General features: G+C 40.0%; 1 protein-coding gene across 4 annotated transcripts in view; it reads right to left on the minus strand.

Annotated features, from left to right (window-relative positions):
• The window catches only part of ATL3 (atlastin GTPase 3), a 56968-nt gene that overhangs the window by 26357 nt on the left and 9098 nt on the right, over positions 1-21513 (minus strand). For all 4 annotated transcript variants that reach the window (XM_072789608.1, XM_072789609.1, XM_072789606.1 and 1 more), the window contains exons 2-5: positions 17229-17443; positions 16945-17088; positions 6452-6556; positions 5878-5928 (exon numbers count right to left, since the gene is read on the minus strand). In XM_072789608.1, coding sequence (XP_072645709.1) covers positions 5878-5928; positions 6452-6556; positions 16945-17088; positions 17229-17435 — 507 coding nt within the window. In that variant the 5' untranslated portion in view covers positions 17436-17443. The remainder of the gene's footprint in view (positions 1-5877; positions 5929-6451; positions 6557-16944; positions 17089-17228; positions 17444-21513) is intronic.

The following is a 21513-nucleotide window of genomic DNA, read 5'->3' on the forward strand; positions in this document are numbered from 1 at the left end:
ACAGGACAGCTACATGCAAAGAAAGAAACTGGACCACTTTCTTACACCACACACAAAAATTAATTCAAAATGGATCAAAGACTTGAACCCAAAACCTGAAACCCCAACAATTTTAGAAGAAAACATAGGTGGTAAGCTCCTTGACATCAGGTCTCAATGATTTCTTGGACTTGGCAACAAAAGCAAAGGCAGCAAAAGCCAAACTAAACAAGTGGAACAACATCACACTAAAAAGCTGCACAGCAAAAAAAAAAAAAAAAACAAAAAAAAAAACAAAAAAACAACACTAACAGAATGAAAAAGCAACCTATCAGTGAGAGAAAATATTTGAAAATCATTTATCAGATAAGGGGTTAATAGCCACACTATATAAAGAATTCATACAACTCAACAGCCAAAAATAAAAAACAACTAACAACCCATAATCCAATTAAAGAATGGCCAGAGGGGATCCCTGGGTGGCGCAGCGGTTTGGCGCCTGCCTTTGGCCCAGGGCGCGATCCTGGAGACCCGGGATCGAATCCCACATCGGGCTCCCGGTGCATGGAGCCTGCTTCTCCCTCTGCCTGTGTCTCTGCCTCTCTCTCTCTCTCTCTCTGTGACTATCATAAAAAAAAAAAAAAAAAAAAAAAGAATGGCCAGAGGATCTAAACAGACATTTTTCCAAGAAAGATATACTGATGGCCAATGGGTACATGAAAAGATGCTCACCATCAATAATCACCAGGAAAATGAAAATAAAAACCATAATGAGATGTTACCTCATACCTATCAAAATGAATATTTATCAAAAGGAATAGAAATAATAAGTGTCAGCAAGAATGTGGCAAAAAGGCAACACTTACCTACTGTTGGCAGGAATTTAACTGGTACAACTATTATGAAAAACAGTATGGAGGGTCCTCAAAAAATTAAAATGAAACCACCATGATCCAGCAATTCCACTCCTGGGTAATTACTTGAAGGAAATGAAAACAGTAACTCAAAAAGACATATGCACCCCCATGGTCAATGCACCCTATTCACAAATACCATGATATGGAAGTAACCTAAATGTTCATCAATGGATGACTGGAAACAAAAAATGTGGTGCCTATATTCAGTGGAATATTATATGCCATAAAAAAGAAAGCAATCTTGCCATCTCCAATAATATGGATGGGCCTTGAGGACATCATACTAAGTTTTAACTAAAGTAGAGAAAGGTAAACACCATATGATCTCACTCATATATAGAATCTGAAAAACAAAAACTTTAAACACTTAAAAACAAGCCTATGGATAGAGAGGTGGAGTGGGGATAGGGGAAAAAAATGAAAGAGGTTAAAAGTACAAACTTCCAGGGGCATCTGACTAGCTCAGTAAGAAGAGCATGCAACTCCTCATCTCAGAGTTGTGAGTTCCAGCCCTATGGTGGGTATAGACATCACTTAAAAATAAAATCTTTAAAAAGAAAAAAGGACAAACCTCCAGCTATAAAATATATGTCATGGGGATATAACATACAACATGGTGACTAGTTAATAATACTTCAAAGTATTACTTCTAATACTTAAAAATACTGCAAAGAGAGTAGATAGTAAATGTTTTCAACACAAAGGAAAAATAGTAAAATTTTGAATAAAAAAAGAAAGAAATTGCCAGTGGGACAGCCGTGCACCAGGACTAGAGGAGGCAGACCAGAGGAGAGAAGGAAAACCAAGTGCCCAGGAGTGATGCCTTCCCCAAGGAGAAAGAAAGAACCTGAAGTATGAAGACCACACTGAGAGGTTTTAGGAGTCTATCCCATGAGATACATTAGTGACAAGCACACAGAACAGTAAACTAAAAAAAAAACATGATACAGGTAATTCATTACAAGAAGTGCAACCATAATTCACAAGCAGCCTCAGTGAAGGAGAAGTATAAATATACTCATATAATAAGGCAATTGTGAAAGTTTTTATAGCCAAAAATTGTGCTGTAACTTTTGGAAGGACAGGGTAGGGAAGCTGTGGGTGAGAATGGGAAAGCAGTAAAGATGCTAAGCCCTAATTTTACAAAGAAGTCATTGCTATTTCAATTGTAAAAACCCAGAAGGAGCAAAAGTATGTTCTTGAAAACTTTAGAAGCAAAGAGCAGAAGACACAACCCAAAGTGACTGCCTCTGAAGAAAAGAAGTAGGAGATCCAAAGAATGTTCTTTTTTTAATTTTTTATTTTTTTATAAACACCGTAACACTACTGACTTTTAATCTGTGTCTATATACATTACTTTGTTAAAACAATAAAATGACGCTTAAGAAAAAAGAAAGTACTTAATACACATAAAATACCATATAGAAACAAAACCAAAACACACATACAAAACTACAAAACCCAGGATCTCTCTTATCTGTAATCCTGAAATCCAAAAAGCTCTAAAAACCCAAGGTTGGTGGCAAATCACATGAAGGAAAACATGCCTTGAGCGGATGTGAGGCTTTTAATAAGCTTTATTTATCCCATCTCATGCATCAGTCATAGCTTCCACCGCAGAAACAGTAACATGTTTCATTAGGAAGTATTACCTGACTGCCCATTCCTGTCCCTGACCTCTTGATTATATGCACCGTATTTTCTATCTGAAATCCAGAAATTTTCAAATTCCAAAACACACGTATGTCTTAAAGGATTTGCCTAAGACTTGTTGTCACGTTTTATACTTCCTATGGGGATATATATGTGTTTACAAAGAAAAAGAACTTGAAGGATATATTCAAACCTGATATGATATGTGGTGACCTCTGGGGACGGGGAAGGGAGACTTCAGCCTTATCCAAGGTGCCCAATTTTTGGCAAGAACAGCATCATTTCTAATTTCATAAGGGATACGCTGTTAACTTCTAAAAATACAGAGACTACTAGAGTCACCGATATCATATTCCTAATTTATAGAGCCAAATTCAGCCTCCAGGAAGAAGGCACAGACTGAAGAGAGGATCTCCACCAGGAAACATACTGGAATCAGGGTCTGCACTGAGGTCATCAGGGTGAGCCCTAAGCCAACAGGACTGGTTTCCTTGTAAGAAAAAGTAGCATAGACACAGGGAGAAGAATGCAATGTGAAGACAAGGAGACACACAGAGGAAAGACAGAAGCAGACACTGAAGCCCTATGGCTAAAGCCAAGGAACGCCAAGGACTGCAGCAAACCCCCAGGAACGAGGTAGGAACAAGCACGGAGTCTTCCCCACAGGCTCACAGAGGGTATGGCCCCGCCGACAGCTGATTTCTGACTGCCAGACTCCAGAACTGTGAGACGATACAGTTTTGATATCTTGAGCCCCCTCATTTGTGGTACTTAGTGACAGCAGCCCTCACACATCACCTGTGCCTACTCATTCATGACCTCTCGGGTCCTGGATGACACGATCCATAAAGAATTATGTCTGCCCCAAACATTAACATGTCTACAGCACTGGGTCCACTGTCTCACACAAACCAGGTGTTCAAAAAAATGTGTGAAAGGATGGAGTCTAGAAAGAAATTTCAGGTGAAACGATGTGAAACTCAAGTATTGACGGAAATGTTTCAGGAACCCTCAACCACTGAGTCGTGGCACCAGAAAAGAATCACCAGTTATTAAGTACAAGCTATTGCTACCAGTAACATTAACAGCCAAAGTTAAGGGATTAGAGTCTTTTTTTTTTTAAAGGAATAGGAATTAAAACTAACTCAGGGTTATCCCTGTAATAAGTGACACCGTCATTCCTTTGCATGCTTCTATGTTTTCTTGAACGTCAGTGGGACAAGTGGAATCAGAAAGGTATGCCAACCCTCCTGTGTCTCTTGCCTCTCTCTCTCTCTTTCTTTCTCTCTCTATCATAAATAAATAAATAAATCTTTTAAAAAAAGAGAAAAAAGAAAGGTATGCCAAGGGGCACCTGGGTGGCTCAATGGTTGGGCATCTGCCTTTGCCTTAGGTTGTGATCCCGGGATCCTGGGATCAAGTCCCATATCAGGCTCCCTGAGGGGAGCCTTCCTCTCTCCTCATCAATCATGAATAAATAAAATCTTTAAAAAAAAAGAAAGACAAGAAAGAAAGAAAGAAAGAAAGAAAGAAAGAAAGAAAGAAAGAAAGAAAGAAAGAAAGAAAGAAAGAAAGAAAGAAAAGAAAGAAAAGAAAGAGAAGAGAAGAGAAGAGAAGAGAAGAGAAGAGAAGAGAAGAGAAGAGAAGAGAAGAGAAGAGAAAAGAAAAGAGAAGAGAAAAGAAAACAGACATGCCAAGAATTACATTCAACTCTGGCATATTCATGAAAGAGTATTTTACAGGAATAACACATGAAAACTGCTGCATGGTGAAAAGAAGATAATAACTAGTAACAGTACTCGTAATAAAAACGGCCCACAGTTATTAAGCACATACTCTTTTCTAGGCATGTAATTCTCTGCATTTTATAAATACTTATTTATTTAGCTTCACCTGGATTTTTGCAATAGCTTCATAACCAGTCTCACCAAATGCACACCTGTCCCTAAAAATCTATTCTAAATAGCCACAGCGATCCTCTGCTCAAAGTACATCACGCCTCTGCTCAAAACATGGCTCCTATATCCATCCCCCAGAGGAAAAGCCTGAGCCCTTGGCATAGGCCGAGTATGAGCAAGACCTAAATGCCTCTCTGACTTTATCATTAAGCCTCATCCTGTCACAAGGCACCTGGGTGTCTCAGTGGTTAAGAATCTGACTCTTGGGGATCCCTGGTGGCGCAGCGGTTTAGCGCCTGCCTTTGGCCCAGGGCGCGATCCTGGAGACCCGGAATTGAATCCCACGTCAGGCTCCCGGTGCATGGAGCCTGCTTCTCCCTCTGCCTATGTCTCTGCCTCTCTCTCTCTCTCTGTGTGACTATCATAAACAAACAAAAAAATAAATAAAAAATAAAAAAAATAAAAAGAATCTGACTCTTGGGAATCCCTGGGTGGCTCAGTGGTTTAGCACCTGCCTTTGGCCAAGGGTATAATCCTGGAGTCCTGGGATTGAGTCCCACATCAGGTTCCCTGCATGGAGCCTGCTTCTCCCTCTGCCTGTGTCTCTGCCCCCCGCCCCGCCCCGCCCCCACGTCTAATGAATAAATAAATAAAATCTTAAAAAAAAAAAAAAAAACAGAGTCTGACTCTTATTTTGCCTCAGGTCATGATCTCAGGTTTGTAAGATCAACCCCCAGGTCAGGCTCCACACTCAGCAAGGAGTCTGCTTGAGATCCTCTCTCTCCCTCTCCCTCTGCCCTTCCCCATCATGTACAAGCACTCTCTCTCAAAAAAGAAAGAGGGAGGAAGGGTTGAAGGGAGGAAGGGAGGAAAAGAAAAGAAAGAAAAAGGAAAGAAAAAGGAAAGAAAAAGGAAAGGAAAGGAAAGGAAAGGAAAGGAAAGGAAGAAAAGAAAAGAAAAAAGAAAAGAAAAGAGAAGAGAAAGAAAAAGAAAAAGAAAAAGAAAAACAAAAACAAAAACAAAAAGAAAAGGAAAAAAAAAAAGAAAAAGAAACAGAAAAAGAGAAAGAAAAAGAAAAAAAGAAGCTCCTCCTGTCTTACCTCCTAGTCCCAACCACTGGCCTCCTTGCTATTCCTTGATCCTGCCAAGTACCCCCCAGCTCTGGTCTTTCTTCTGTCTCCACTCCAATGCCACTCTCCACTCCCCGATACAGCTGCAAGACTTATTCACCCACTCTCTTGGGTTCTGTGCTCAACTCAGTAAGGCCTTCCCTGATTACCCTGTAAGAACAGGGTACAGGACCACTGTGAGCCAAAAACCTTCCCCCAGTTCAACCTATTCTTAAACCTACTCAGCTGTAAAATTTTCCCTAGTCTTAAAACTTTTAAATGTAATATGATGATATTAAAATTGTTATGATGAATACATACCTGTAGCTGTTGAAGATCATCTTCCTGAATGTTCTGGGACAAATTATAAATCTAGAAAACAAACACCAAATTGATACCACTCTACCTGCACTTCAAAGGAATCCCAAATAAGCCTAAAGCATTGACCAGAAGCTTTGTACAACTAAAGGTTTACATATAAGAACATGAGGTCTGTTCTATACACATAAGATTGAAATAATCTAATTAATTCTTCCTTTGCACCTTAAAATAGTTTTCTTAAGTTCTCACTAAATCTCCATTTCCTATGTGATGTAATTAATGTCATTTCAATTTCTATTTTTCAGACTTTTCTTGGAGTATTTTATACATACTTATTTATACATACTTAAGTATGTATAAAATTACATACTTATGTATTTTTCCACTTTATGACCAAAGTGGAAAAATAGTTAAAGCTCCTTCTTGAGCTTGTACGAGCCTAACTTATATCTATAGCCTAAAAAGAACATTTACTCATCACCTAGGGAGTTCTGATAACAGAACAACTAAAAATAGATGTACTCCCTTTATCTTATTTCCTCTGCAAATTTTGATCTTAATCAAGTGGTGATACCTGAACAGAACTAGTCATGGTGCTCAGAGCAAAGATGGTGGCACAATCTTTCACAGTGGACTGGCTGTCAAATGCCCCCTGGGTATCCATCAGAACAACTGCAACCTAAAAGAAAGGGAGATACCAAGAAAATGTGTTAGAGTGAGAAGGGGAAAAATGTAGAAAAGAAATCGAGAAGTACAGGTAACAATTAAATGAGGCTTTGGCACCTGTTTGTAGTTCTACAGAAAAGTTAGTTATTTAAGTGCCTTGTCTTGATCAGAGAATTTTCCTAAAGAAGATTATCTGCTCTGATCTGATGAGATGGTATGAAACATAGGTCTACAGAGCAATACATATACAAGAGGAAAGTGCCCCGCCAATTAAAAGAGCCAAACTTTGAAACCAATTAGCTCACTTGGCAAGCCAGTCATTTGGATATTTTTACTCACAGAAATAATATGATTATCACTTTTATGTAACTTATACATCAGGTCCCATTAATCACGTATTACATTCTTGAGTTTATTTTTATATCTCCAACCCACTACTGTGGTAAACCAGATACAATATAAATCCATGCAAAAGAAAGCATGCAGACTAGAAAGATAAAATCAAACAAATAAAGCCTCAATACGCTGAAACCTAATGACAGACATGAAGGCTTTATCCTTTCCACACTGCATCCATTTTGTGAAGAGGATACTATCAAACTGAACAAGTAATCGGCACTAATCATGGCTGAGACAAATGAAGATCAGAACACAAGAGAATAGTACTAGATCTCCACCTCAGATCATATAAAATGGATCAATTAACTCAAAGTGGATCAAAAATCTAAATAGGTCAAAATCTAAATGTAAGAGCTAAAACCATAAAACCCTTAGAAGGAAACAGAAGAATGAATCTTCAAGATCCTGGATTAGGCAACAGTATCTTATTTTTTTTTAATATTTTATTTATTTATTTGAGAGACAGCATGCACACACCCGTACACAGGAGGTGGGGGTAGCAGCAGTGGGAGATGCAGACTCTCTGCAGCCCAACACAGGGCTCAATACCTAGACTCCCAGGATCACAACTTGAGCTGAAGGCAGACATGCTTAACCGACTGAGCCACCCAGGCACCCTAGGCAATAGTTTCTTAGATATGACACGTAAAGCACAAACAACCAAAGAAAAAATGGACAAACTGGATTTCATCAAAAATTTAAAACTTTTGCACATCAAGAGATACTAACAAGAAAATAAAGAAAACCTACACAATGAAAGAAACTAATTGCAAGTATTCTTTCTGGACAACGGTCTAGTATCCAGAATAAACAACTGATGAATGGATAGAGAAAATGTAGTATCTACCTACAATGGAATACTACTGAGCCTTAAAAAGGAAGGAAATCCTGCCATATGTGACAACATGGATGAACCTGGAGGACATTAAGTAAGACAAGCCAGTCACAGAAGGACAAATACAGCTTGATTCCACTTATATGAAGTATCTAAAATAGTCAAACTCAGAGAAACAGAGAGTAGAATGGTGGTTGGCAGGGGAGAAAGGGAAATGGGAGTTGTCTAATGTACATAAAGTTTCAGTTATGCAAGATAGTAAGTTATTGAAATCTGCTACACAAAATAGTGCCTATAGTTAACAACACTATACTGTGCACTTGAAATTTTACTGAGAGGGTAGATTTCATGTTAAGTGCTCTTACCACAGTAAAAGCAAAGAAAAAGAAAGGATGTGCTCACAAACACTTGTACGTGAATCTTCATGGTAGCATTATTCGTAATGACCACAAAATAAAAGTAACTCATATATCCTTCAAGTGATGAAAGGATAAAATGTGACAGACACATCCACACCACACAGTATTATGCAGCCATGGAAAGAAATGAAGTACTGATGCATGCTACATCGTGGATGGATCTTGAGGGCACTGGGCTGGCAGGGGGAGTGGGAGGGAGGCCAGACGCAAAGACTGTAAATTACATGACTCCATTTGTATGAAATGTCCAGAACAGGCAAATAGATCTGTGGAGAAGGAAAAGAGATCAGCAGTGGTCAAGGGCTGGGATAGGAGGGAAATGGGGAGTGACTGCTAATGAGTAGCAGGTTTCTCTATATAGTATGAAAATGTTCTGGAATTAGATGGCAATGGCATTTGCAATCTTGTGACTATCCTAAAAACTGCTGAATTATACACTTTTAAAGGATGAATTTTATGATATGTGAATTATAACTCAATGAAAAAGAGCTCATCCTGGCACACATTTACTAACTAGAAAAATGAGGCTGAATCAGGGAAACCAGGATAAACACTAAAGACAGCCTCCTGCGGAACAGGAGTCATACGTACACTAGGATAAAGTGCTGGATATTTGGGGGAAAAGCTATTCTATCATGTAGTGAAATGGTAAACTGCCATAACCACTGTCAAGAACAATTTGGCAGTAGCTAGGAAAAGGGGAAATGGGCATTCTCAAATCTAGCCATTCCAGGTCCAGATAGCTTTCTAATGCTTTGAACCAGAAGCCAATCCAGGCATCCCTGAAACTAATTTTTTTTTTTTTTTTTAGATTTTTATTTATTTATGATAGTCACAGAGAGAGAAAGAGAGAGAGGCAGAGACACAGGCAGAGGGAGAAGCAGGCTCCATGCACCGGGAGCCCGATGTGGGATTCGATCCCGGGTCTCCAGGATCGCGCCCTGGGCCAAAGGCAGGCGCCAAACCGCTGCGCCACCCAGGGATCCCTGAAACTAAATTTCTATGTGTACTGCACTCTGATACTTTCTACTCTGTCCTAGTTCTTTCTTTTTAAATACTGGTTATGAGTCAATAAATTGATTTCTCTACCCTTAATGGGTCATGGACAGAGTTCAAAAAACTGTGGCTTGGAGTCACGCTTGCCACATTTACTCAAGAAGACATTTACCAGATTGCTCACTGTAGCAAGGATTAGCAAATTTAAAAAAGGGGCACCTGGGTGGCTCAGTGGTTGAGCATCTGCCTTTGGCTCAGAGCATGATCCCAGGGTCCTGGGATCGAGCCCTGCATCAGGTTCCCTGCAGGGAGCCTGCTTCTCCCTCTGCCTATGTCTCTGCCTCTGTGTGTCTCTCATGAATAAATAAAATAAAATATTTAAAAAAAAAAAAAGGAAATTTTTTTTTAAAAGGAAATAATCTAAATGCCCACCAGTGGGTAAAAGGGCAAAATAAGGTATTTTCATATGATGATTATCAGATAACTGTTAAAAAGAATAAACTAGAGCTACATATTTAAGAATGTAGATTTTAAATTAAAAAGTAAAAACAGGGCAGCCCAGGTGGCGCAGCAGTTTAGCGCCGCCTGCAGCCCCGGGTGTGATCCTGGAGACCCAGGATCAAGTCCCATATCGGGCTCCCTGCATGGAGCCTGCTTCTCCCTCTGCCTGTGTCTCTACCTCTCTCTCTCTCTCTCTCTCTGTGTCTCTCATGAACAAATAAAATCTTTAAAAAAAAAAAAAAAGTAAAAACAAAATTACTTTTTTTAAGATTTTATTTATTTACTTAAGAGAGTGTGTGCAGTGAGGGGAGGAAGAGGGACAAGCAGAGGCTTAACCTAAAGATCCTGATATCATGACCTGATCCTGGAAACCTGGGATCAAGTCTGTCAGGCTCCCTGCATGGAGCCTGCTTCTCCCTCTACCTGTATCTCGGCCTCTCTCTCTATCTCTCTCTCTCTGTGTATCTCTCATGAATAAATAAAATCTTAAGAAAAAAAAAGGTCAGCAAACCAAAATGATATCAAAAAATACTGAACTTTAAAAAGTCAATTCAAAAGATAAAATGAGGCCACTACAAATGTTAGATAACAATAAGCAAAGCTTACTTACTACTAAGATTGTAGAGATTTCTAAACTATTATGAAAAATTAATATACCAGTTGCCCCCAAAATAAAAATCAGGTCCAAATATATGTATCAGGTCCACCAATTCTTTTTTTTTTTTTTAATTGTATTTATTTCTGATAGTCACACATACAGAGAGAGAGAGAGAGAGGCAGAGACATAGGCAGAGGGAGAAGCAGGCTCCATGCACTGGGAGCCCGACGTGGGATTCGACCCCAGGTCTCCAGGATCGCGCCCTGGGCCAAAGGCAGGCGCTAAACCTCTGCGCCACCCAGGGATCCCTCAGGTCCACCAATTCTACGCAAAGAGATCATATAGGAGTGCCTGGGTGGTTCAGTGGGTAAAGCATCTGCCTTCAGCTCAGGTCATGATCCCAGAGTCCTGGGATTGATCAGGACTCCCTGATCAGTAGGGAGTCTGCTTCTCCTTCTCCCCTGCCCCTACTCATGCTCTCTCTCAAATAAATAAATAAAATCTTTAAAATAAAAAAAGGGTCGTACAGTCAAAAATATTTATTCCTAAAAAGAAGATTATGAAAGCATCTACCACACATTACCGGAAATGTAGAAAGAGTAATGATACAGAACAATTGAAATGAAATTGAAATGACTGAAATGAAAACTGAAGGGCTGATTGTAATGCCACATCTAAGAGCAGCTTTATTACTAACAGCAGATCTTAACTCATTGGGTCTCTTTTTGGCATCTCTGCAATGAAAAGACTGGACTTCCACTTCCAATCAAAATGGAGTTAACAAAGACTGAAACTCTCCCACCTAAAACCAAAAAATAACAAAACACATGAGACAAAAGTTCATGACTCTGGTCATCAGGCAACAAAGGATAATGATTCTTGAGGGAAAGAGAACAGATGAGATGAGCCCTTCTGTTGTCCCAGCTTACTGGCCAAGGCATGGGGGGGTGGGGGGGGAATAGGCAGAACTCAATGGATTCCCTGAGTTAAGGAGACACAGCTGAGAGTCAAGGAAACCAAGGAAGCAGGAATTCTCAGGCAGAGTGTCTGAGAGGAGAGACGCACAAAGATAAAGAACCCCAGGGATCTGCAGAGTTCAGCTGAGTACTGACAAGCATGTGCGCAGAACACTACCTGAGGCTAAAGAAACAAGCAATCAAAAGGTTTGAAGGAGGGGCAGCTGGGTGGCTCAGTCAGTTAAGCATCTGCCTTCAGATTAGGTCATTATCCCAGGGTCCTGGGATATAGCCCCACATCGGATTCCTTGCTTGGTGGGAAACCTGCTTCTCCCTCTCCCAAGCTTGTACTCTCTCTCTCTCTCTCTCTCTCTCTCAAATAAACAAAATCTTTTTTTAAAAAGGCTTAAAGGGAACAGCAGTGTTCAGAGGGACAAAAATGGACCTGTTCCCTCAAGCCAGACTGAAAAAAAAATCCCATAATTCTAGAGTACTCAGAAGAGTCTTGCCTTAGTACTGAGGAATAAATAATTCTAGATTAAGTACTACTCTGGTGCCATTCAATAAACCTTAAAAGCCAGAACAGAAAGGATCCAATAGTTTCCAAAATTTCTTAAATGTATCCTAGAATATGGTCAGGAATAATATGGGAAATGTGGGTAAATATTAAGAAAATATGACCCAGGGGCAGCCCAGGTGGCCCAGTGGTGTAGCACTGCCTTTGGCCCAGAGAGTGATCCTGGAGACTCAGGATCGAGTCCCACGTCAGGCTCCCTACATGGAGCCTGCTTCTCCCCCTGCCTGTGTCTCTGCCTATCTCTCTCTCTGTGTTGCTCATGAATAAATAAATAAAATCTTAAAAAAAAAAAAAAAAGAAAGAAAGAAAGAAAGAAAAGAAAATACGACCCAGTGAGTAGAAAAATCAATTAAAATTAATCCAGAACTGGGGATCCCTGGGTGGCGCAGCAGTTTAGCGCCTGCCTTTGGCCCAGGGTGCGATCCTGGAGACCCGGGGTCGAATCCCACGTCGGGCTCCCAGTGCATGGAGCCTGCTTCTCCCTCTGCCTATGTCTCTGCCTCTCTCTCTCTCTATCATAAATAAATTTAAAAAAATAAAAATAAAAAATAAAATTAAATTAATCCAGAACAGAGGTGTCTGGGTGGCTCAATTGGTTAAGCGTCTTGACTCCTGATCTCAGCTCAGGTCTTGATCCCAGAGTTGTGAGTTCAAGTCCCACACTGGGCTCGACACTGGGTATGGGATCTACTTAGAAAAAATAATTTTTTTTAATTTAACCCAGAACAGATATAGATGTTAAAATTACCAGAAAATGACTCTAAAACATCATTCTGTATAACTGTACTCCATATATTCAAAAAGTTAAGTAGTGACATGAAAGACATAAAGACCCAAACTGAACTTCCAGGGATAATAATCACGTCTACAATGAAAAATACAATGAATTATAAAAACTGGGGAACTTGAAGGCCTAGCAAGAGAAACTGCCCAAAAGGAGAGAGAAAAAGCAAGAGTCAAAAAAATGAACAGTTCATCAATGGGCTATGGGACAGCCTGATATACGTGTAATAGGAGTTCCAGAGGAGATAAGGGACAAAAAATTTGAAGAAATTATGGCCAAAAAATGTCCAAATTTGATAAAAATTATGAACTTGCAAATTCAAGAAGCTCAATAAAATCCAAACACAAGAAACATGAAGAGGACTACACTAAGGCACATGATAATCAAATTGCTCAAAAATCAAAACAAACAAAAAAAAAAGGCTAACCTGTTAAAAGCAATTGGGGGAAAAAAAACACATGAAGCACACAAGAACAAAGATAACAGCAGATTTGTCATAAGAAATAATGTCAGGGGGGATCCCTGGGTGGCTCAGCGGTTTTGCGCCTGCCTTCGGCCCAGGGCATGGTCCTGGAGTCCTAGGATCGAGTCCCACATCGGGCTCCTTGCATGGAGCCTGCTTCTTCTCTGCTTCTCTCTCTCTCCCTGTGTCTCTCGTGAATAAATAAATAAATAAAATGAAAGAAAGAAAGAAAGAAAGAAAGAAAGAAAGAAAGAAAGAGAAAAAAGAAAAGAAAAAAGAAAGAAACAAAGTCAGGAAAAAGGCAAAGGAATGTCATCTTTAAAGCACAGGAAGGAAAAAAAAAAAGGCACAGAAAGAATGGGGATCCCTGGGTGGCTCAGCAGTTTAGCGCCTGCCTTCGGCCCAGGGCATGGTCCTGGAGTCCTAGGATCGAGTTCCACATCGGGCTCCTTGCATGGAGCCTGCTTCTTCTCTGCTTCTCTCTCTCTCCCTGTGTCTCTCGTGAAGAAAGAAAAAAGAAAAAGAAAAAGAAAAAGAAAAAGAAAAAGAAAAAGAAAAAGAAAAAGAAAAAGAAAAAGAAAAAGAAAAAGAAAAAGAAAAAGAAAAAGAAAAAGGAAAGGAAAGGAAAGGAAAGGAAAAGAAAAAAGAAAAAAGAAAAGAAAGAAAAGAAAAGAAAGAAAAGAAAAGAAAAGAAAAGAAAAGAAAAGAAAAGAAAAGAAAAGAAAAGAAAAGAAAGAAAAGAAAAGAAAAGAAAAGAAAAGAAAAGAAAAGAAAAGAAAAGAAAGAAAAGAAAAACAAAGTCAGGAAAAAGGCAAAGGAATGTCATCTTTAAAGCACAGGAAGGAAAAAAAAAAAGGCACAGAAAGAATGGGGATCCCTGGGTGGCTCAGCAGTTTAGCGCCTGCCTTCGGCCCAGGCGTGATCCTGGAGTCCCAGGATTGAGTCCCACAATCTCCCTCTGCCTATGTCTCTGCCTCTCTCTCTCTCTCTTTCTCTGTGTCTCTCATGAATAAATGAATAAAATCTTAAAAATAAAAAAAAAATAAAGCACAGAATGAAAAAGCTGCCAGGCTAAAATTCCATACCCAGAACATTTTCCCAAAAAAGGCAAAATGAACACTTTGCAGACATACGAAAACTAAAAGTCGTCAGCACTAGCAGAGCAGCACTATAAGAAATATTAAAAGAAGTCCTTCAGGCAAAGGAAAAAATGGACAGAAAGAAATATGGACACCCAAAAATGAAGAGCACAGATAATGATAACCACACAGGTATATATGTGGCTTTTTTTTTAAGACTTTATTCATTTATTTGAGAAGGAGAGAGAGAGATAGTATGCGTCCATGAGCAGAGAGGGGGAGAGGGAAAAGCAGGCTTCCTGTTCAGGAGAGGCTTCCTCCTCAGCAGGGAGCCCGCATGACCTGAGCCAAATGACCTTAAGCAGACACTTAACCAACTGAGCTACCCAGGTGCCCCTGGCTTCTTTCCTATTATTTAAATATCTTTAAAAGATAATTGAATATTTCAACTGACTGTTCAAACAAAAAATAAATAAATACAATGTAATTAAAGTAAAATTGGGCAGCCCAGGTGGCTTAGCAGTTTAGCACTGCCTTAGGCCCAGGGCCTAATCCTGGAGACCTGGGATTGGGTCCCACATCAGGCTCCTTGCATGGAGCTTGCTTCTCCTTCTGCCTGTGTCTCTGCCTCTCTCTCTCTTTCTCTCTCTCTGTCTCTCATGAATAAATAAAATATTTAAAAATAATAATAATAATTAAAGTAAAATATGTAACACAGCCCACAAGCTAGCAGGGGAGAAATGCAATGTCAATTATATCTGTATAAAGCAGTTAAGAAATTAAAAGATTGGATAAAATAGTATCCAAAGACCCTCTCATGAGAAAGTTTCTAATGTTATATTTCAATGTTACAATTTCTTCTCCTAGATTCTTTATTTTAAAAATATTTGATAATATCCATTTTACTATATATTTTTTGTATGTGCATCTATGCATTAAAAAAAAATTAGACGGCTTTCCAATATACCTTTCTCCTGGAATCTCACTAAAAGGGAAAGAGAAATAAAATAAAATATTTAAAGAATTAATGAGGGGCCCCTGGGTGACTCAAGTTGGTAAAGCATCTGCCTTCAGCTCAGGTCATGATCTCCAGGTCCTGGGATCGAGTCCTGTGCTGCTTCTCCCTTTCCCCCTGCTTGTGCTCTTTCTCTCAAATAAATAAATAAAATCTTAAAAAAAAAAAAAAAGAATTAATGAGGAAATTTATAAGGAAAAAGATGTGGAAACAGCAATCAAGAATTGCACATCAGGGGACTCCTGGGTGGCTCAGTGGTTTAGCCCCTGCCTTCAGCCCAGGGCGTGGTCCTGGAGTCCCGGGATCGAGTCCCACATCGGGCTCCCTGCATGGAGCTTACTTCTCCCTCTGCCTGTGTCTTTGCCTCTCTCTCTCTCTCTCTCTCTCTCTCTGTGTGTGTGTGTGTGTGTGTATCTCATGAATGAATAAATAAAATCCTTAAAAAAAAAAAAATTGCACATCAACTCTCCAGTTCCCAAACTATCAAATAAAATAGCATTTAGAAAAAGGTTGAAACTGAATAATCTGAAGGGGGGATGTGAAACCTTCAGCCCTGGAGAGAGGTATCAACAGCTGTGAAAGCATGCTTTAGGATGGGACTAAAATAGAAGGAATGGGTTAAAAAGCTGTTTAAGAAACAGCGATATCCCCAAATCCTCTCTGCCGCTTTGAGAAGACACGACTTGCCCCTGACAAAAAAAATGTAGGTGAGGCCATAGAACTGTCACTTACTAGGCACAGATGAGATGTGGTAAGAGGTCTACTGATGGCTGTCTGGGGGGCGGGGTGCTCATCTTCTATACTCTGAGCCCTAGTGTCCTTGATCTGCTTGGCTCTCAGAAGAGTGCCAGCCAGGTCTATGTCACTCTCACAGCAGTAAAAAAGTAAAGAACAGAAGTAACACATAAAACAGTTGAAATCATCAATTGCTGGGAAGTGAAAACAAGCAGAGGGAGGAACAGGGTACTTGATAGCTAGTTTTTGTTTGTTTTTAAAGATTTTATTTATTTATTTGACACAGAGCAAGTGCATGTGCACATAAGCAGGGGGAGTGGTAGGCAGAGGGAGAACTGAGCACGGAGCCCAATGCAGGGCTCGATTCCAGGACCCTGGGATCATGACCAGAGCTGAAGGCCAACCAATTGAGCCACCCAGGCATCCCTACTTTTTGCTTTTAATAGCTATTTTGTTAGAAACTTTGTATTACCATTTGACCTGTATTTTATTACTTTTTTAAGATTTTATTTATTTATTCATGAGACACAGAGAGAAAGGCAGAAACATAGGCAGAGGGAGAAGCAGGCTCCATGGGGAGGGCCCAATGCAGGACTTGATCCCAGGACCTCGGGGTCATGCTCTGAGCCAAAGGCAGGCGCTTAATCACAGAGACCCTAGGTGCACCTACTATTTGACCTTTTTTTTTTTTTTTTAACTATTTGACCTTTTTTTTTTTTTTTTAAGATTTATTTATTCATAGAGAGAGAGAAAGAGGGAGGCAGAGACACAGGCAGAGGGAGAAGCAGGCTCCATGCAGACAGCCTGACATGGGACTCAATCCAGGGTCTCCAGGATCATGCCCTGGGCTGCAGGCGGCGCTAAACCGCTGTGCCACCGGGGCTACCCACTATTTGACCTTTAAACAGTACTCCTCTATTATTTTTAAACCATGCACGTACATCATTTTGATAAAAAATTATTTTCAATTGAATTATCAGAGTACACATTAAAGTTCTCATTCTACTGTTGTTTTTGTTCATTTACAAGTCTTTTCTTCCTTACCTTCTTCCCACCTGGCTTCTCCACAGTAAAAACTTCACTCCAGATCTGAATCCCTGTTGTTTCTGGGTCAGAGCCCCCTCTCCATGAAAATCCTGTTAATGGTTCTTCTGAGTCACCCAACCAATTTGAATGGCCACCTTCCTTCTATAGGACAAATACAAAATTTCCATTAAATCTTAAATTCTGAGTAATTTTACATATCAAGAATAACCCATGAGCTTATTTTGTTCTTTTGAACACAAAAGCCTCATTTTCTAATCTGAAATGAAACAATTCTAGCTTACCTGGAAATATAAGTATCGTAGCATAAAGTCCAAGAAGAAGGACTTGCCCTTTCGGAAGGCACCAGCCACTGATACCACCACCACATCAAGGTCTCGGATGTGGTCCTGCAAGAGAATGCTGGCCAAGGCTTTCTCTTCTAGCTCATAGGAATGCTGGTCTTTCTGAACCAAAACAACCTGCACTGGACCAGGTTTTCGGCTCTCCATGGCATCACCTAGATTGTTGTAGAGAAAAAAAAAAAGATTCAGTCCTTTTTAAATCTGTATTTTTGAACATGGGAAAAGTAAAAATCACATATGGTGGCAAAAAAGCGCCAACCACAAGAGAGAAAATGACAAATTAGACACCATTAAAATTAAGAGTTTTGGGATCCCTGGGTGGCGCAGCGGTTTAGCGTCTGCCTTTGGCCCAGGGCGTGATCCTGGAATCGAATCCCACATCAGGCTCCTGGTGCATGGAGCCTGCTTCTCTCTCTCTCTCTCTCTCTCTCTCTCTCTGTGTGTGTGACTATCATAAATAAATAAAAAATTTAAAAAAAATTAAGAGTTTTAAAAAAATATATAAAATAAAATTAAGAGTTTTTGTTTACTGAAAGACATCAAGAGAAAGTAAAAATCAAAGTCAGACTAGTAATGTTCAAAATACCACTATCCAAAAGATTAATTTCCATAATCAATAGAAATCCATAACAAAAGGATAAATATTCCAATCTTTAAAATAGTAATAAGCAAAAGGCACTTCATTAAAAAAAAGGATATCCAAATGGCCAATAATCCTATGAAAAGGTGCTTCCATACCATTACTTACTGAAGAAATAGAAATTAAAACCATGAGATACTACTACCTGTCCATCAGAACAAGGCTAAAATGGAAAAGACTGACAATATCAACTGTGGGAGAAGCTGTGGTACCACTGAAATTGTCACTCATTCTGACAGGAATACAACCACTTTGGAAAACTGCTTAGCAGTATCTATTAAAACTAAACAGGCCTATGATCTAACAATTCTACTCTTAGGTATTTAACCAAGAAAAACAAATGCTTATGTCCACCAAAAGACATACATACAAGAATGTTCACATCAGGAATGTCTGAATGGCTCCAGTCGGTTGAGCATCTGCCTTTGGCTCAGGTTATGATCCCAGAGTCCTGGGATCAAGCCCCGCAAAGGGCTCCCTGCTCAGTAAGGAGTCTGCTTCTCCCTCTCCCTCTGCCCCTCCTCCTTGCTCATGCTCATTCTGTCTCTCAAATAAATTAATAAAATCTTAAATTAAAAAAAAGGTTCACATCAACTTTATTCAAAATAGTCCAAAACTAGAAACAATCCAGATGTCCATCAGCAGTAGAAAAGGTGCCTGCCACTGCTAAGCTTTTTATATATGTTTTATTTAATCCTCCGAACAACCCTATGCAGTAAAAACTACTGCCTTATTTTTAAAAATAAGGAAACCAGGATTTACAAACGTTAAACATCTTATCCAACAAGTTCTGGAGAAAAGCTTGAAAAGATCTTTCAGTGGCTAGGACTTGTAGATCACTCTTAATAACCTACTCAACATTTTAGGGGCAATTAATTCTTTAGCTCAAAAGTAAGCACTAATTAGTAGTCTCTGTACCAGAGTTGAAAGCAACAAAGATATTGATTCTTTGAAATTCAGAGCCACTTAGGAGCCATGGATTCATGGAAAGTTTACGAAAGACTACCAGAATGGCGTAGGGGATGAAGCAAAGCACCATTTCCCTATTTTCCCAGTATGCACCACTAGTATTAAAGATGTTTTCATGTAGTTAGAAGGACATTTGTTTTAATAATTATGTATTTTCATGTATATAAGGAAAAAAACATGTCTTACTGGATTATTGCTTAGAAGGATGCTTAATTGAAAAGGCGAATCAATTCAGTTAATTGAAAGATAAATATGAAGTAAAGCATAGTACAAGTAAGCAGATATGGCCAAAATCACAAATACAGTCCCCAAATTACATTTGTCTGGGAAAACACTCAAGGCTGCATGATCACAGCAGGCAAAGTCAACAAAACAGCTTGACTGCCAGACTCTATGCCCATTTAGCTATGGGAATTGCCACTCGCTTTTTTATACTTACAATATCAGATAACAACAAAAGGTTCTTGCCAATTTTTAATTTTTTGTCAGGCTAGTGGAAAGCAAGCTATAAATATACACCATCACGACATCACTGTAATAAATGTGTATTATTATTTTTCTCTCCCATTACTGCCTGGGTAAAAATTTAACATTGCTGTGAATAATCTCTTACCATCCTTTCTTTGCCACAATAGCAGGTGAATCCAGGACCTAAAGACCTTCAATCTTTCATATAAAAGAACTAACGAAAAAAAACAAAACAAACAAAAAAAAAAGAACTAACGAGAATAACTGATTCAGATCTTAGGGATAAGCCACAGTGTCAAGTACCGTGCAATACTCAAGGCAGGTCCAAAGTCTGTGAGATGGCTGGTTGCTCTCCCCAATATTCATTTTCTTTTTTCTTTTTAAAGATGTTATTCATTTACTCATGAGAGATACAGAGAGAGAGGCAGAGACATAGGCAGAAGGAGAAGCAGGCTCCATGCAAGGAGCCCGATGTGGGACTCTCTCCCAGGACCCCAGGATCACACCCTGAGCCAAAAACAGACACTCAACCACTGAGCCACCCAGGCGTCCCCTCAATATTCATTTTCCCCTGCTGCTATGGAAACAGATTTTTAGCTGGATATAAAACTGCCTAGAAGAAACCTATTTTCAACCCAACCTTGTAGCAGGGGTATTACCATGTGACTAAGTTCTGACTGGAAATCATATAGCCAACTTCTAGGTCATGCATTTTCCCGTTTCCTGCTAGCTGGATGTATTCCTAGGAGGGAGTCATCCTGCACCAGGCACCCAAGGGCAACGCCCCAGAAATACTGGAGCAACAGGAGAGGTAGGGCCTAGGACTTCATGTAGCAGCATTGCCCTGCTGGCTCATTTTTATGTGGGAAAAAAAAAATCTACCTTGTGTAAATAACTAAATTGAAGGCTCTGTCAGGTACGGCCAAACCCCGTAACCAGTACAACAGTCCCCCCAGGACTCCACAGTTAAGTTCGTGATACTGGCTCTTTCAATTCCATCTGTTAAACCATCCAAGTTAACAGACCAATGTGAATGTATGACACATGGCAGGCACACAGTAAACAGCTGGAGAAAGAATGAATCATATGTACTGTAATATAGTTGAAGGCTACTCCCCTGAAGATGCAGGTGGTTTTGTCAGAGCAACAGGCACAGAAGATAAGGTGACCTGGACTACTGACAAGATGAAATGATTTGATGACAAGAAAGTATGCAGTTGGGCACAATGAATCGTACTACAAGAGAAGATGAAGACCATGAGGTCAGTGAGGGGAAAAAGGTGATAAGGCCTTCACTCATCTCTTCCTTTCTTTCTGCCTACAGCACAGTGAAAAGAGGAGAGGACCAGGCTCTGTTTACTTGGGGGAGCCGGGGTGATTTTGCATTTCTTTTCACAACAATTTATTGGGCACACTGGATTTTTTTTTTATTTTTTTTTTATTTTTATTCATGATAGGCACACAGTGAGAGAGAGAGAGAGAGGCAGAGACACAGGCAGAGGGAGAAGCAGGCTCCATGCACCGGGAGCCCGATGTGGGATTCGATCCCGGGTCTCCAGGATCGCGCCCTGGGCCAAAGGCAGGCGCCAAACCGCTGCGCCACCCAGGGATCCCGGGCACACTGGATTTAAAAAGCTCTTGTTCCTTTGGTTTCAGTCTACTTAAAGAAAAAAATCACTCTGAACTGTACACATCACCAATATAATTCAATTTAAACAAATGAAGTTGAGGCGCCTGGGTGGCTCAGTCGATTGGGCATCTGCCTTCGGCTGGGATCTAGCCCCATGTCAGGCTCCCTGCTCAGAGCCTGCTTCTCCCTCTCCCTCTGCTTGCCACTCTGCCTATTGTGTGCTCTCTCTCTGTCTCGCTCACTCTCTGTCAAATAAATAAAAATTTAAAAATAAACAAATAGAGTTGATCACTTTTTACCATATCATCTTTCTCTCTCGTTACCCAAGACAAGACAGTATATTTTTCTAAAAGATTTATTTATTTTGAGGGATGCCTGGGTGGCTCAGCAGTTGGGCACGTCTGCCTTGGGCTTAGGGTGTTATCCTGGAGAACCAGGATCGAGTCACACATCATGCGCCCTGCATGGAGACTGCTTACATCTCTGCCTCTCTCGTTCTCTCTCATGAATAAATAAAT

Source organism: Canis lupus, chromosome 21 (genome assembly GCF_048164855.1).
Source record: "Canis lupus baileyi chromosome 21, mCanLup2.hap1, whole genome shotgun sequence".
NCBI lineage: Eukaryota > Metazoa > Chordata > Mammalia > Carnivora > Canidae > Canis > Canis lupus.